Genomic DNA, 14,761 nt, shown 5'->3' on the forward strand with positions numbered 1-14,761 from the left:
CCCCCCAGGGCTCGCTGGTGCCACACTGAAGGAGCCCAGTGTCCAGAATCAGGGACTAATGCTGCATAAAGCCATCCAGACAGCACAACACAGTGCTATGTGCATGTACAGCTGAGGATCAGACACCATATAACTGCATGCAGGCACACTGTAACGCTGTGTAACTGCACCCTGGCGCTTCCTCTTCCAGGATTAGGTCTCTGAGACTGGAGAGGTAAAGGGTCTTCACTCTCAGAGAGGGCCACTATCAGGATGATTGTGGGCAAGGTGAAGTCCTACGTGAGGTGCTGGGGATCATCCTCAAGGCACTGGTGATTGGTACCATCCCACATACAGAATAAGCAGCAATGAATCTTGCTTTTTTAAGGAAAAATGTATTTTTGTGAAAATAGACTTTATTATAATAAAATTTGATATTAAATAAAAACATACTATATCACCAACACTGTGGACATTGTGCTGGCATCATTCACATACCTCACATAACCGTCTTTCTTAAAACAAATACCCTATTGAAACATGCAAAGAAAGAAACACTGAAAAGGATAGAAACCATGTAGTACAAAACTCTCCGTGGCTTATAAAGGGATGTGTCTTAACTCAAGAAACACATCATATCATATGAAAATAGCTGCAAACTCTCCATCCCCAGCTCTGCTCTCCAAATGCTCCAACTCAGGAGCAGCCCATTAAAACAGCCAAATAAAACTAGGAAAGAGGCGGACAAAAATAAATAAATAAATAAATAAATAAATAAATAAGGCAGAGTTCCCAGCCAGCATGTGGTCAAGGTGAACCAGCCAACAGCAGCTTACAGCAGCCCATGCTATATGTAGAAGTATTGGCCCCATTCAGGGTATCGCTCCTTCCTCCATGAGGACCCTTGCGCTGAAACGTGACTGAGGCAGTGTGGGATGCTCCTAGGCACAGCTGCATATTTACAGGTTTACAGTACAAATAACTCACTCATCAGCCCAGAGACAGCAAAGGGGATTCACAGGAACAGAAGAGTGCAAATGTTCTTTGAAGGAAGTGAAGGAGTTGAGACAACCTCCTTTGGACCAGTGATACCAGGGTGCATAGTACAAGGGAGCTCTTCCTAAGGGGGTGGGGCTTTGCTGGGAAAAGCTGTTTAGCTAAAGTTACAGCCAGAATATCATTTTTAAATTAAAATATTTACAGGGAACTGGTGCATTGAGGGCTGCATGGAGCAGGACACACTACTGTGGAGGTAGCTGTATCCTAGAGCTGAGGCCTCATACACCCCAGTGCCATGATACTGTGTCCAGAGCCACTGCCTGTGCTGGGTTGGTTTTCGGCAGAGACCATGGCTTGCAGACCCACTGAAGGGTTCTCCTCTATTCAATGTATACTTTTTCCCTATGAAAACACTCTAATAAGCTTATTGCAGAGGGCTTCTCCTGAATTTCCAGTGCCTGTGTGGGCTGCACAGACAACTTACACATAGCAACAAATCCCTTGTTAATTCTTCTTACTGGACCCGAGTTTTTTGAAGAGCTTTTTTCCTTTGAAGAAGAAGCCTCTCTTCTTTTTACTCTGACCAGGTAAATCACTGCATTTGAGAACTGCCAGCGATGCCTGCTCTGGACACTGCTCACCCATGAGAAGGTAGGAGGATGGTACAGCAGGAGGAGTTGGTGAGGAGTCTCTCTGGTCAACAGAGCCATCTGGATTTAACTAAGCAGGAAAAGAGAAAACAAAATAAAAAAGCATACTTTAGAGCCAAATAAGGATGTTATGCCAACATAAACCTCAGCCAGAGAATCCTGCCTTCTCCCTGTCAGTCTGTGCCTCGCCCTGCAAAGCTCAGCTACTCTGTGCAGCTGCAGATTCAGTTAGGAAGCTTGCAAAGGATTCACACACACCCCTGCCCCCCATCCAGACCCTGCCTGAGCTCAGACATTCCAAAATTTATTCCACGCTTTGGGCTAAGAACAGTACAGCAGGAAAGCCCCCACTGAGGACTTGTTAAAAGACACTGCTTCACAGCTGAAGAAACTATAGTTTGAGCACCTCCTGAGAGCCAGGAGGGAAAGATACCAACAGGATTATCACATGGGCCCAGCAGACTACTCTGGAAACATCCAAGTATGCCTGCTGGCTGCCAGTAGCCAGGGAGAGACCAGTGGGCTCCCAGTACACACTAGGACAGAAGGCAAGCCATTAGGAGGAAACTGAGGTAATAAGAGCAAAGGCTCTGCAAGACCTCCACAAATTCAAAGAGGGGAACTTACTCATAAGCCTAAATTATCCAAACATTCCAGAATATTACCTGGGATCCACAGTTCCAAATGACCCACTGTACCCTACTCTTTTTGGAAAGGGCTTTTGGAAGTCAGAAAATGCTCTGGTCCTTGGCTCAGCTTCCTCTTCACAACATGCCAGCGACAGGTCAGTTCCCGGCAGCAGCCTTCTTCCTGAGAGCTGCTCTCACTGGGTGTAGGTGTACGGACAGTGACCATTTGGTGTCTGAGAGCATGTGCTTTCCCAAGAAGTTGCAAAGCCTGCCAGGGGAGATGTTCTGGGTTGCTGGGGCCTAAAAGAACCCTTGTCCCACTGCATTCTCTTCCACACAGCTTTTACAAACCAGCCTCAATGTGCCTGACAGAGGAATAATCTTCCCAGATCCCTGCTGTATATCCTATCTTGTTATCCTCCAAAACACAACATGACAGAGGCTGGAGCTGTGGCAAGGAAGAGGGTTCTGCCTTGGCAGGTTGAAACATCGTAGCCCTCAGTGACTCTGCTTGGGTGCCACTAAGGCAGGAAGAGACAAGTGCATGCTCCTTAAGGGTCTTCAAGCAGCCAATGGCTCTGTCAGGGAAGACGAGTCAGTGATACAGGCAGCAGGATGCACTGTCAAGGGAACAAGCGTTATTGAAGAGCAAAGACATTAGCCCTGCAGAGGAACTGTGCCTAGAGTCACAGCAGCAGCTACTTGTAGTTCACTGGCAAGAATGGACATGCTTTGGTCCTGGCAGCATGTTGCTCCTGGGAATCAAGCAGATGCAGAGACATGACGCTACTGCCATCGCTATAACACAGCCACACTTCATTCTTTGTGTGTTCATTTATTTAAAATGTCCTGGGGTTAAAAGCAAATGCAGCACTGCTCTATTACCCCACTGCTGTTTCAGCACCCCACCCCTTGTGTGAAAAAGAGCACAAAAAGCAGCTATGATATCTCTTCACCTTGAAGGCCAAAGTTATGCCTACTGTATTCCAGTCACTTCATTCTTTTGTAGGAAGAAAGTATTTCTGGTACAAGATGAGCAGAAACATCTTCTCTAGAAAGCCAGAGCTCAAAGCCACAATATGTGCAATACGTATGAAATCAGTTTTGAGCAGATTGGAGTACAGGACTTTGAAAGAACTCAGGTTTTGTGTGGATATATCTCTCTTCCCAACTCCAGATAGTTGAGGGTCAACAAATGTCTTGCAGCAATCACTTTAAACTGACCCAAGTGACAGCGTCACCAGACTGTTTCTTGCCTGAACTAAGGCATTGGACTACCCGGACACCTCTCTTCTTTACAGTGACCAGTATGGTGGCTGATTTTTCCTGACCTCATCTTCTATTTCCACCTGGCAGTCTTGTCCCCACTCATTCAGAGGACTTCTCTGTTTCTTCAGGTATGCAGTACTCTTATCTTTGTTGAAAGGCCCCATCTGACACGCTGACAGTAAAACTTGGCCCTCGCGAGTGCAGCACTTTGTACGCAAGGTCCAAACCTCCAGCTGAGTTGCAGTATCTCCAGCAATCCCAACATCTCCTTGTAGCATGCACATGCAAGGCACAATATTGGTGTTGATGACACAAGTGCTAGACAAGTCTGGAAATTCCAGAAATAAATCTGTTAATGAGCCGCTTTCAGCCAGTAATGCAAGATTTATGGAGGCAGAGAAAAAAAGTAAGCCAGAAAAGGGCTAACTTGGTAGCCAGCTGGGTTAGCTGCTTTGCAAAAGGTAAGAAACCCTGGGTGCTGGTCCAGGTGCTATTTATGCATTATGCAAAGTCCTTGGATAAAATGCACAGAAGCGTTAAGCTAACATCAGAAGGGCTCTCACCAACCTGCAGTGAGAGATCTCCCCAATGAACTCCCACTGCAGCAACTTTGGGCATTGGGCCATTGGCTCAGCAGCCCCAAAGGATGTAAGAGAGGTGTGAAGCCCCCTGCACAGCCAGGGTGGCTGAGGCTCTGTGCCCATGCACCACTGGAAACCACCTCTCTGGCAAAGGTGGGACAGTTTTAGGGCAAGTCTGAAGTGGCCCAGCAGAATTTCTACAATTTTTCCTTTAGAGCTAGGCATGAAAACTGCATGGAAAATGAGATGCAGGTACCCAGGTCAACTCACAAATGTTACAATTATTTACTGTAATAAGGATACCACAGTATTAACATCATTATCAAATATCAAACAGTCAAAAGGAAATGACTAGTAGTTTTCTGTCTTTGTGGCTGCAAGTCCTGCTGATTCCAAGCTGTGGTACATGATGCCCAGGCAGATTTCCACATGCACAGGCACCCTCACACATAAACATGTACAGATATTCTCAGAGGTTGCTGTATGACAGGAAAGCAACAGAACCAGTTCACAGATTCATCTGGTAAGAGATAAATGATAATAAAATTAGGGTTTCTTCCCTAAGGAAAAAAAAAGAAGGAAAAAGTGCTCTGGCAAGATCTTGATAAAAGCTATTATGGTTCACAAACAGAAGAGTCATGCTAGTTTTCAAGGGGGGGTTCAGTGCTCTCTCAGGTATTATTATTTGCACAGTTTCAGAAAAAAAACAGAAAGCTTGCAGCTAAGAAAAACACAGATCTCCTGCCCCTCCCCCCAAAAAGCAGGGGTCTCACCCCCCACACCGAAACTGTTTTTTTTAAGTGCTGTCAGACAGAACAATTATCCACACAGGGTCAGTTTTAGGGACTAAATGTTACTATTTCCTTCAGTTGTTGGTGGGCAGGAGTTGTTCTGGAATATACTTTGGAAGGAGTAAAATCAAGAAGAGAAAAATATAGGCTGAATATGGGTGTAGTCAGCCTGTGCAGGATCCTGCAAAGGCTAAAGGAAGCTTTGGCTGCTCATGTGCTTGCACAGTGGTAGAAGAGACAGGCTGATTTACAAAGCAGGTCTTTTCTAAACCTAAATATCCAGAGCTCCTACACTCCCATTCACAGTCCCCAAAACCACCAGATAATTGTTCCAAACAGTCGCACTTCATGTGCTGAACAGATCATGGCTTCTCTTTAATACAGACCCAGTTTGGCAGGTAAAGGTCTGCCACAGGATGATTTGAGGCTGGACTTGCTAGCAGAGCCCCAAACCAGCCAGTCAAGCTACAAGCAAGAAAAGGAGTGAACTGCAGGTGCAGGACCCTTTAATCTGCTAGGCTAGGTGGGAGATTGAAGAGATCTTCTCACACAAACTTACATGGTTGCTCTCTCTCTCTATGTATCATTCATATCTATCACTGGACTCTTCTCTTCCTCATTCTCTGAAGAAAATAAGCGCCATGAGTGCATAATATAGGCAGAAATAAATACATGAAATCAATTAGAATTGAATACTTTCTAAAGGTGCTTTACAATCAGTCTTTGAGAGAAACTGCATATTACCAATGCAAAAATATTCATTCCATAGCCGCAGCATTAAAACAACTGCTTTAAGTTAGTGAACATGAGTGTTTCAGTGCCCTAGCTTGTGATCATAACTTCTTGGATAGTCCTCTTTGGGCTGCATTTTTCATCGCTCAGCTTAATCCCAAAACATTGGCAGTTTGAAAGTTAAATCTCTTCACCTTTTTCAGTTTCCAGCATTTTAAGATGTACTCACAAATAATTTAAATGACCCACCCTTCCCCAGTTCAATTTGGAAAGTGAACTATCCTTATTCACAGGTCTTTGACATAGCAGCAGGGGGGACATAAATGGGAAAACAAACTGGGTGGAAACTTTAAATCCAAGAAGTTATAAGCGATTTAAAAATCACTCATGATCATGCTGGCAAAGCTTCTGTTAAGACTGGAGCTAGCCCAAAGCTCTGTCATGATATCATGGTGCATACACATGCTCCCTGATTTTTTAGGTCTCAGGCTGGGGTTAGTAAATTTGATGGAAGACTACTTATCATGCTGTCTTTCAAAAGATTCAAATAATACTTCTCTAGAGGCTGCCATGCATCTTTTGCCTTTGCTGATGTTTTGCATACTCCAACTGGTTGACGAATGCCCCCCTCCCCTTCCCAAACAGCAGCAGCGAAGGTGAGAACTCATCCCTTCCCAGCAAGCCATCCATCTCTCTGTCTGTGTTGTGCCTAGATATATATGCCAACTACACACTTTAACTAGCAAGTTCCTAAACTCTGCAGAAGTGAATATGTCCCTGGAGTTTGGAAAGCCTCAGGCATAGCTGTACTGCTGTCAGAGTTTATCTCAGCTCAGGGCTGGCCCTTAGAATATGTATTTTTTAACAGAAGGACATATTCCTCCTGCTTTACCCATCAGATGCTCTACTCATAACTCGGGAAGCTGTAACAGAGCCCAGAATACAGAGGGGTCAGGTTCTGTCTCCCCTTGGTAATTACTAAACATAGTTAAATCTAGTTAACTAATACAGGCTTGGTTACAAGCAGGGTAAATGCACTGCTGTTAAAAGGGGGCAAATATGCCCTTCATATTTGGAAGCTGTTTAGATAGACTTGGATTGCAAAGCACAAGCAGGAGGTTGGATTGCACATTGTTAAAGAGTGCTAAGCTAGAATCACTCAGGAAAAGTATCCAGGTGCAGCACAGAGGCAGCAAGACAGGTGAATGTGGGAGCCCTGTCACTGCACAGAATGAGGCATCAAGACGGTGAAACAAAAAAAAAAGTCACACCTAGATAGTTAACATGGATTCCCACTGAAATAAAATTGGCTTAATCATCAACAACTGAATTTTCCAAGTCCCCAGACTTCACAGACTACAAAGAGTAGCAGCTCATGGATCAGTCAAATCCCAGAGCCACCAAATCTATCCTGACCTAAGGCAGCAGCTTCCTGCTCTGCAGACTCAAAGTTAGAGCCAAGATGAGAGGAGGCTCTGTAGATCTCTGGCAGAGAGAAGGAGGAGACAAATGGAAAAGACTGAAGGGCAGACAAGCCTGAAACATGTTGATTTTATGTAGGTCACTTTATCACATTTCAGAGGAGTTTCTGTTTAAAAAAAAAAAAAAAAAAGTGGTGTCATGAACCAGAGAAAATTTTATAGTTGTGAACATGCAGGGATATCTGGGCCAAACTACTGTAACCTGAAGGAACAGTTACCTTTCACTGAACCCAGCACCAGTGGAGAGAAGAGAGGCAAGTGGAGCAGCAGTAAGCTGCAGAGCAGGGAGTAGGAGCAGCTCATGCTTCCCACTCAGCAGCAGACTGGACACGGCCTTCTTACCCAGAAGGGCTCATGACACAGCTCTGAGACATGGCATGGCCAAACTGGTGTCACAGTTTCCTCACCAAGAAACCAGAAGAGAGGGATGCAAAGAGGCATACATTAAGTAAGGGCAGATCTGTTGTGTATGTTACTCTGTTTATCACCCTTTTGGGTTTCTCTTTTCTCCCTTCAATAAAATACCATTTGCTAAACCACACGCTTCACATTTGCAAGTGGCAGGACCACCTTGTTGCCCTGAAGCTTAGCTGAATTTCCCAAGATTTCCAGGAGGACACAGGCTGGTTATGGAATAGTGACCCCGACATCTGAAATGGGCCGTTTTGCTGCCAGTCAGCACTGGAGAGGAGGGTTAGATCTGTAATAAGCTACACTGTGAATTCAAACTGTTATATTTGTACTGCTACAGGTCTCCTTGGGCATCATCTGTTCTGATAAATGTATACTTTGGGAAGAGTAAATCATTTTAAGAGGGAAAGTGGAGACGAAAACCCACTCTGAAAACCTGTTTCTACCCAGGAAGTTAGACTTGTGTAACCTCATGGCCTTAGCAAACCCTGGTAGTAACAGCTCATTAACTCCTATGATGCCCCAGCATGGACCAGTCCTTACAACTTGAGAGCAAAGGAATTGCGAGCAAAGGTCCTAGACAGGCAAGGACAAGGCACTGTTGACTTTGGAAGATGATCTAGAAAACTATCCACAAACTTTATTTCCAAGTCAGGCCTGTCACTTTCTCTTCATAGGAAGGCACAGAGGCTGTAGCACAGATACTACACCCACAAAGCTCAAAATGCCTGGAAGCAAGAGACGGAGTTGCCTGAAGGAGATACCTGAAGGAGGTCAGGAAGCACTTAAATGTAGAGAGATGGGAGGCAGGTACAGAGAAAAGGAGGGGCTGAGCATGAAAAGTAGGATAAGAGAAGGTGCAAATAGCAGAAAAGCTAGGATGACACCAGTGGGAAGTTTGACAAAGGAGGATTCAGGGCCACATACTTGCTTAAAGACCAGCTCAGAGCCAATCTGGGCCAGCTGTTCAACGTTTCTTTGGGTCTGGCACCACTTGACTGTGCCAATAACTTTCCAAGAAAAACTAAAGGTTGAAGGATGAGTACATATGGGCTAGGACCAAGTTGTGCCCTCCCTGCATCCCATTCTCCATAATAACATAGCATGGAGGTCTGGGAGTGACCAAGGAAGCGCCACACTCTTGGCCTCACCCACTGAGAACTGACTGAATCTGGCAGATGACCCAAATCTTAGCCATTTGTTAAAACAGTGACAGCAATGTAACGTATTTCCTGGATTTGTGGGTTGCTCTCAAAGCTTTAAGAACCATTTCATAGATCTATTTGGGAAATTCCTCAGCATGCTTTGAGTGTGTCAGAAAATATCTTTGACTGGATTAAGATATATCTAACTTGGGATAGGTAGAAGGCCATTGGTGTTTGGGTATAAACAGCTTTAGAACTCCCTGGCATGAACATGAACGCATTGAGGAATTCCCTGTGTCTTGGGAGATGGCTGGTCTGCTTTGCAGGCAGCAGGATTTCACCAGTGACCTTTGCTTGGATCTAAAGAATTTGCTGGTGGGACCTGGGAAGCTTTTTGATCACCCCACCATCATGATACTTGAGGCCCCAGTGAATTGTTGCTTTAAGTCTTTTCTTGCACTATAGTTAAGTCTTTAACAAGAGCTCCTAGTTCTCCTCTCTAAACCTTTGAGCTTTTCCCATGGGATGCACCCAGCTGCATGCAGTAATATAAATGATTCTATCAGATGCAGCATGCTGCATAACCCCCTGGTCTCCAGTCCACAGCAATGTCATAGTTTGGTTGTCTGTACTGCACAGAGTCATGCAATCTTACCTGGCTCTCAGCACTCAGAGGAAAAGCTTCTTTATCTTTTGAATGAAGTTCCTCAACTGTGCCTCCATCCAAAGTTACAGCTTCCAAGAAGTTAGATGGGACGAGCCCTCTCTGTTGGTTCAGTTCTCCCTGCAGGATCAACATTCAATTCTCACATCAGGTTTTCTGACTGACAGATACAAATAGAGGTGCAGCCCCATGCAGAGAAGGCTAGGCTACGGCCTGAGAGAAAACAGGGGCCCAGGCACACATTCATGTTGGAAGGATCTTCAGCAAATTTCATTTGCATTCTTGCTTAGTAGTGGAACAATTCAGAATGCAAAAATATAGAGGAGCAGAGTAAAGTGACACAAGATGACAGCAGGCAGTGATAAATGTATTACAAAAATCTGGTCACTTCTAAATTCTAAATTACTAAGCCTATTTGCACTCTACAAACTCAAAAAATTTCCACTGATAAGCTGGAAGCAACTGGAACATGACTGTGCCACAGACTTATTAAGGGCCTTTGCTTTGCCCTGGTATTTCTTTTGTCTTTTTCTATCCTTCTTTCTTTTCTTTTTGTTTAAGGAATGAGGTATTACTGGTACAATTGTCCTGTAGCATTGTCTCTATGCACACTGACACCTAGGGCTGCAAACCAACTTTCCATTTCTTTCTAAAAACTGTCTCCAATTCATCAACAGGTGATTGGATGAGACAAAACAACCCCAGTAACATTGTTTGACTTCTTTCGTAGTGTTGGTCAAACAAGACATTCACAATGATCCCTCCAGACTTTACCTGGAGGTGAACCTCAACTCTGATCTGTGAAGACACACTGCTTTCTGTTCAGGAAAAGATGGATGATCCAAGGAGTAAGAATCCTGTCCAATATACAGCTCTCTGGCAGGCACAGCCCCCAGGTATCCATAGTATATTAAACTGATATAGGTTGATACACTGAAGTGTGGCAGGATAGGGGTTGGCACATTTTTTTTCTTATGTTACTCCTGCCCTGAATAATACCCACGTGTCACAGTCCTTGGTAACAAATCAGCTTGTAGCAGATGCTGATGCAGCTGATGCACGTGCAGTAAGACATATCCTAGGCTTCAGGACACCCACAGTGAAGTTATGCAAAGAAAGAAACTCAGAACCATTTGGATATTGGATTTAGAAGAGGAGAATTGACTGCGACAAACAATCTGCCCTGCAATAAGCAGCAACGGGTTCATTTGTTCCACAAGCAGAGTATTTCATCCCCTAATTTCTGCTTTCCTGCCACTAGATGGACTCCAACTACTCCAGACATAACCACTGGATTTTCCTGACACTGGTACTTACATAATAGAATCCATCATCGTCCATGGACCCAAACACAGTGATAATGTCCCCTGCACTGAAAGTCAGTTCAGCCTGCAAAAAGCAAGAGAACAACAGTTACAGGAAGAGCACTGCCTGGAATTTCTCATCAGAAACACGAGGTCACCCTGAGCTGCTTGCAAGATCTCACTGCAAGCAAGAGAAACCACTGTGTTAGGACTTGCAGGACCAGGATGCAGAACAGGATTCTAAGTGGGGCATTATGAAATGCAGTGCAAAGAAAGCATTTCACAAGTTAAGATAAGAACAAAGCTTGTCTCCTAAAACAATATCTATAAAGCATTAAAATGATGCCTACAATCTGTTCAGGAAAGGCATGTTGAAAACAACCTGAACAAGCATCAGAAATACCTTATATTTCTTTAAATACAGATACATAAATCCCTTCCTTTGTACGAGCCTATTCTGTGTGCTATGCTCAGGGATTAGTGACTAGTAGGAATGCGCACAAACAGGTAGGCTTGACCCGAAAACAGACACATAACCCTTCCCCATCAGATCCATCCATCCCTTCAGCCACCCCAGCCTGTACTCCATGGAGCACAAGACCCAGGCCAAAGCAGTCTCTCCTAATGAAAGAGACCCCTCAGTTACAGTGAAACAGCTTCTCCAGGATACAAAAGGTGAGTCTGCAAACAGGCTGTGTAATGGACAACTCCCACTCCAGCCAGTCTGGCTTTATATGCACTTCACAGAATCACAAAAGCATTGGCTGGAACAGACCTCTAGAGATCTCTAGGGAGGTTTTATATTTACTCTCTAGTGCTTAGTTTATCTCCTGAAGCCACAGGTCCATACTGCTGGCTGTGAATTACTTTGTTCTAGCAGATAGAAACTTCTAGGGAACTTCATTCACAGACACAAAGAACTGCACAGAACTGGCTTGGGGCAAGTTCACAAACAGCAGCTGCAGCCTTCACAGCAAAACAGGTGACCAAATATTCTGGCAGTGTGAACAGGGGAGCATTTCCACCAGTGCAACAGAACTGCATGAGTTTGTCTCAATAATTTAAGCTCCCTTCACAGGGAAGGTTCTGGGAAGGTCAAATCACTGCTAAAAATAACAATCTTTTTCTTGTGACAAAGGCTCAGAAGTGTTCTTTGGCCAGATGTGTGAATATCTACGTGGATGCAGGTTGACACATGCTCTCATTACACCTTTCCCAACACAATCTATCACCCCCGAAACACTTTGTCATCAGAAGCAGGCTCTGTCACATTCACGAGACATTCAGAGACAGTTGAGGGGGCAAACATTATCTGTATTGTCCTTGGCCGTACACTCTTTTCAGTATGCATGGAAAGAATCTGAATCCAGACTCCCTGTTTAGGCTTGCTCAGAGCAGACTAATGCTGCTAAGGAAGAGCAGAGAACAGAGCATATTTTTGCTTAGGTTGTTTTGCACAAGGGGTTCTTTCCCAGTCCTGCTGTGTTGAAGAATAAAGGATTCTGGATGAGAGCCTAGGCTTCTACTAGAGCTACTGAAAAAAAATCACAGTCAGGAAAATACTCAGTCGATAGCCCTATCAATGCACTAGAGAACCCTAGGAGGCCACATGATGCTTACGTGGTTTAATTGAGACACATATACTGAAAATAATTAGGAGTATACTGTTTCATGCTCTTCACAGGTAACTGAAAACAGTTATTAGAGAATGCATGAAAGAACATACAAACAAACTCTGTGTTTTATAACTTTAGTCAATCCCTTCTATCAGTTATATTTTTGAGCTTTAACTCTGTAGGTTCTGACCAAAGTACTGTCATAGGATAAAATAGGAGGAAAAAAAAAAAAGAGAGAGAGAAAAAGAAACCTATAAGAGGAGTGAGCAGCTGCTGGTTACCTCTGCATCTGCATTTGGAGAGCTCTCCTTGGGGTTATAGTCAAACACAGCCACCATACTTCGAGCAGGGAGCAGTTCAGCTTCAAAGTCCTGACGCTTTTGTTCTGCAGGACAAAAATAAAACAGAATATCCTGAGCTTGAGATTCTAGGACAAAATCCCAAATTGCAGCAGCTCCTTCACTGTTCTTGGAGTGGATTGTATGAAAAGAGTCCAAGGGGAAAACTGAATGGGGGAAAGATCTCACAGGCCCCAGATATATCCAATAAAGCAGTTTTTTGATCTCTTGTATCACCTTACAAGCACAGAACTGGGGATATCTCCCTGCTCCAGCAACCTGATGTCTTACCTATATTCAGGAATCACCCAGCCAGCAACGGTCTCCTGATAATCCTTAGCTTTGACAGGCCTTGGAAGGACATTTCTCCTCCTTCCACACACTGCTCTACTATTGAGCTGCGAAATTTATCCTCCAAGAGCCAGGGGAGCAGCTTCAACGAGCAGTCTGGCCACAGGAGCACTGAGCTCAGGACAGACAAATGGAAGGCAGGCCTTGAAGCCCAGAGAAAGCTGTGTTATCACAACTATCTGTCTGCTTGGCTTCATTACTCACAGACAGCCTACAAAAGAGAGGTATGGCACTACAGAAAATACAAATTGTCCAATCCTTCACCTTATGGATTTAATCCCTGCATCAGGCCAAAACTGGATGGGCTAAGAAGGGGTTTGCAGGCTTGGTGTCTCCTGACCCCAACAGATGACTGTGCACCTAAGCAGAGAGAGCACAGAGAAACCCCCCTTCCCTCTCACCGTGTAAGAGACCTTGGATTTTAGGGGCTGTGGCATTAGATCAATAAGAGATCTCCCTGCTCCTCCAAAGCAAAACCTCCACCTTCAAATGCTCCCTGTTTAGCCAAAAGCCACTACACCCACTGCTAAATTTCATAAACTAAAACTTCTCTTTTCTGGGAATAGCCTTTTTCTTACAATGCTTCAAAGGACTACAGGGTCTTGCATTGGCCCTTAACTTCAGTCCATGACCACAAAGCACTTGTGTGTATTATGATCATGTCAATATAACACGCCTCTTCTCTAACAGGAAGGAGCAATTCTCACCTGGATGAGACTTGTACTTCTCCTGTTTATTCAATTCTGTTAGGGGAAGAAAACACTTTGTCAGTGGGTATTCATCTTTCAACAATGAACACATCAGACGAGTGACAAGCAACGATAAAAAGAACAAAGAACAAAGTAGCAAACAACAAAAGCAAACCATTCATGCAACTCAAAGTCTAGCCAGTTACCATGACTCAGGGACCTAATAGGAAGTAGAGGTCAAGCTCCAAAACTATAAAAGACATCATTATCCTTAAAAACTTCTAACACTGGAGCCAGGTTTGTAGCACGGAGCAATGCTGCTTGACCAAAAAGGATGGGCTCTCTTTCCACTTCCTAGCAGTTGTACAGAGACAAACATCTGAGGGTCCTGGAAGCAAGTAGTAAAAATTCAATGCAGTCTGCAATCCTACTGCAAAAATCAAAGAGGAAGCAGCGGGTAACACAGACCTTTCTTGGAGCGTCTGGGTTTTGGAGGAGGGACGGTTTGGCGGCGTGGAGGTGGAGAAAATGTGCCATTTCCTTAATAAAATCCAAAAAAGCAAATAAATAGACAAGAGAAACAGACAGTGAATGGAAAGTGAAAATCCTCTTGAAGAGTGAACAGGCAACAGAGTAGCATGACATGCTTCCCCTGGGAAGCAGACACTGTGATTTCCATAGGCAAAGGCCAAATCTCCATTTATCATATGCGGACTCAGATGTGGCATGATCCACATCCCAAACATACACAGAAATCCATGTTATGTTTATGCCCATCAGTAATACCACAGAACACATCAGACAAATTTCTTTACTTCCCTGCATTTTAACTTTCAGAAGCATAAGGGTAAAATAAAACCTTACACCACCAACACCTGAAAAATGCCAGGTGAAGTGTGCCCTATCAAATCACTTGGGTCGCAATGGACCTTGGGAGGTCTCTAATTCAAGCTTCTACACAGAGCAGAGCCAGAGTCAATACTGAATTCAGACCAGGCTGCTCAGGGATTTGTCCAGTTGGGTCTTGAAAACCTCCAAGGACAGAAATTCCCCCCTCTCTTTGGTCCCTATTCCAATGCTTAATTATCTTCATAGAAAGACACCTGCTCCAGTCAAAACCTCTGTTTCAATT

The 14,761-nt window shown here is 44.2% G+C and overlaps 1 protein-coding gene across 1 annotated transcript in view; it reads right to left on the bottom strand.

Annotated features, from left to right (window-relative positions):
• Positions 1 to 375: 375 nt before the first annotated feature.
• TSPOAP1 (TSPO associated protein 1) overlaps positions 376 to 14,761 on the bottom strand; it is a 77,979-nt gene continuing 63,593 nt past the window's right edge. The window contains exons 25-30 of the mRNA XM_067309440.1: positions 14,098 to 14,169; positions 13,648 to 13,683; positions 12,533 to 12,636; positions 10,649 to 10,720; positions 9,323 to 9,451; positions 376 to 1,698 (exon numbers count right to left, since the gene is read on the bottom strand). Coding sequence (XP_067165541.1) covers positions 1,483 to 1,698; positions 9,323 to 9,451; positions 10,649 to 10,720; positions 12,533 to 12,636; positions 13,648 to 13,683; positions 14,098 to 14,169 — 629 coding nt within the window. The 3' untranslated portion in view covers positions 376 to 1,482. The remainder of the gene's footprint in view (positions 1,699 to 9,322; positions 9,452 to 10,648; positions 10,721 to 12,532; positions 12,637 to 13,647; positions 13,684 to 14,097; positions 14,170 to 14,761) is intronic.

This window comes from Apteryx mantelli, chromosome 22 (genome assembly GCF_036417845.1).
Source record: "Apteryx mantelli isolate bAptMan1 chromosome 22, bAptMan1.hap1, whole genome shotgun sequence".
In the NCBI taxonomy this organism is placed as follows: domain Eukaryota; kingdom Metazoa; phylum Chordata; class Aves; order Apterygiformes; family Apterygidae; genus Apteryx; species Apteryx mantelli.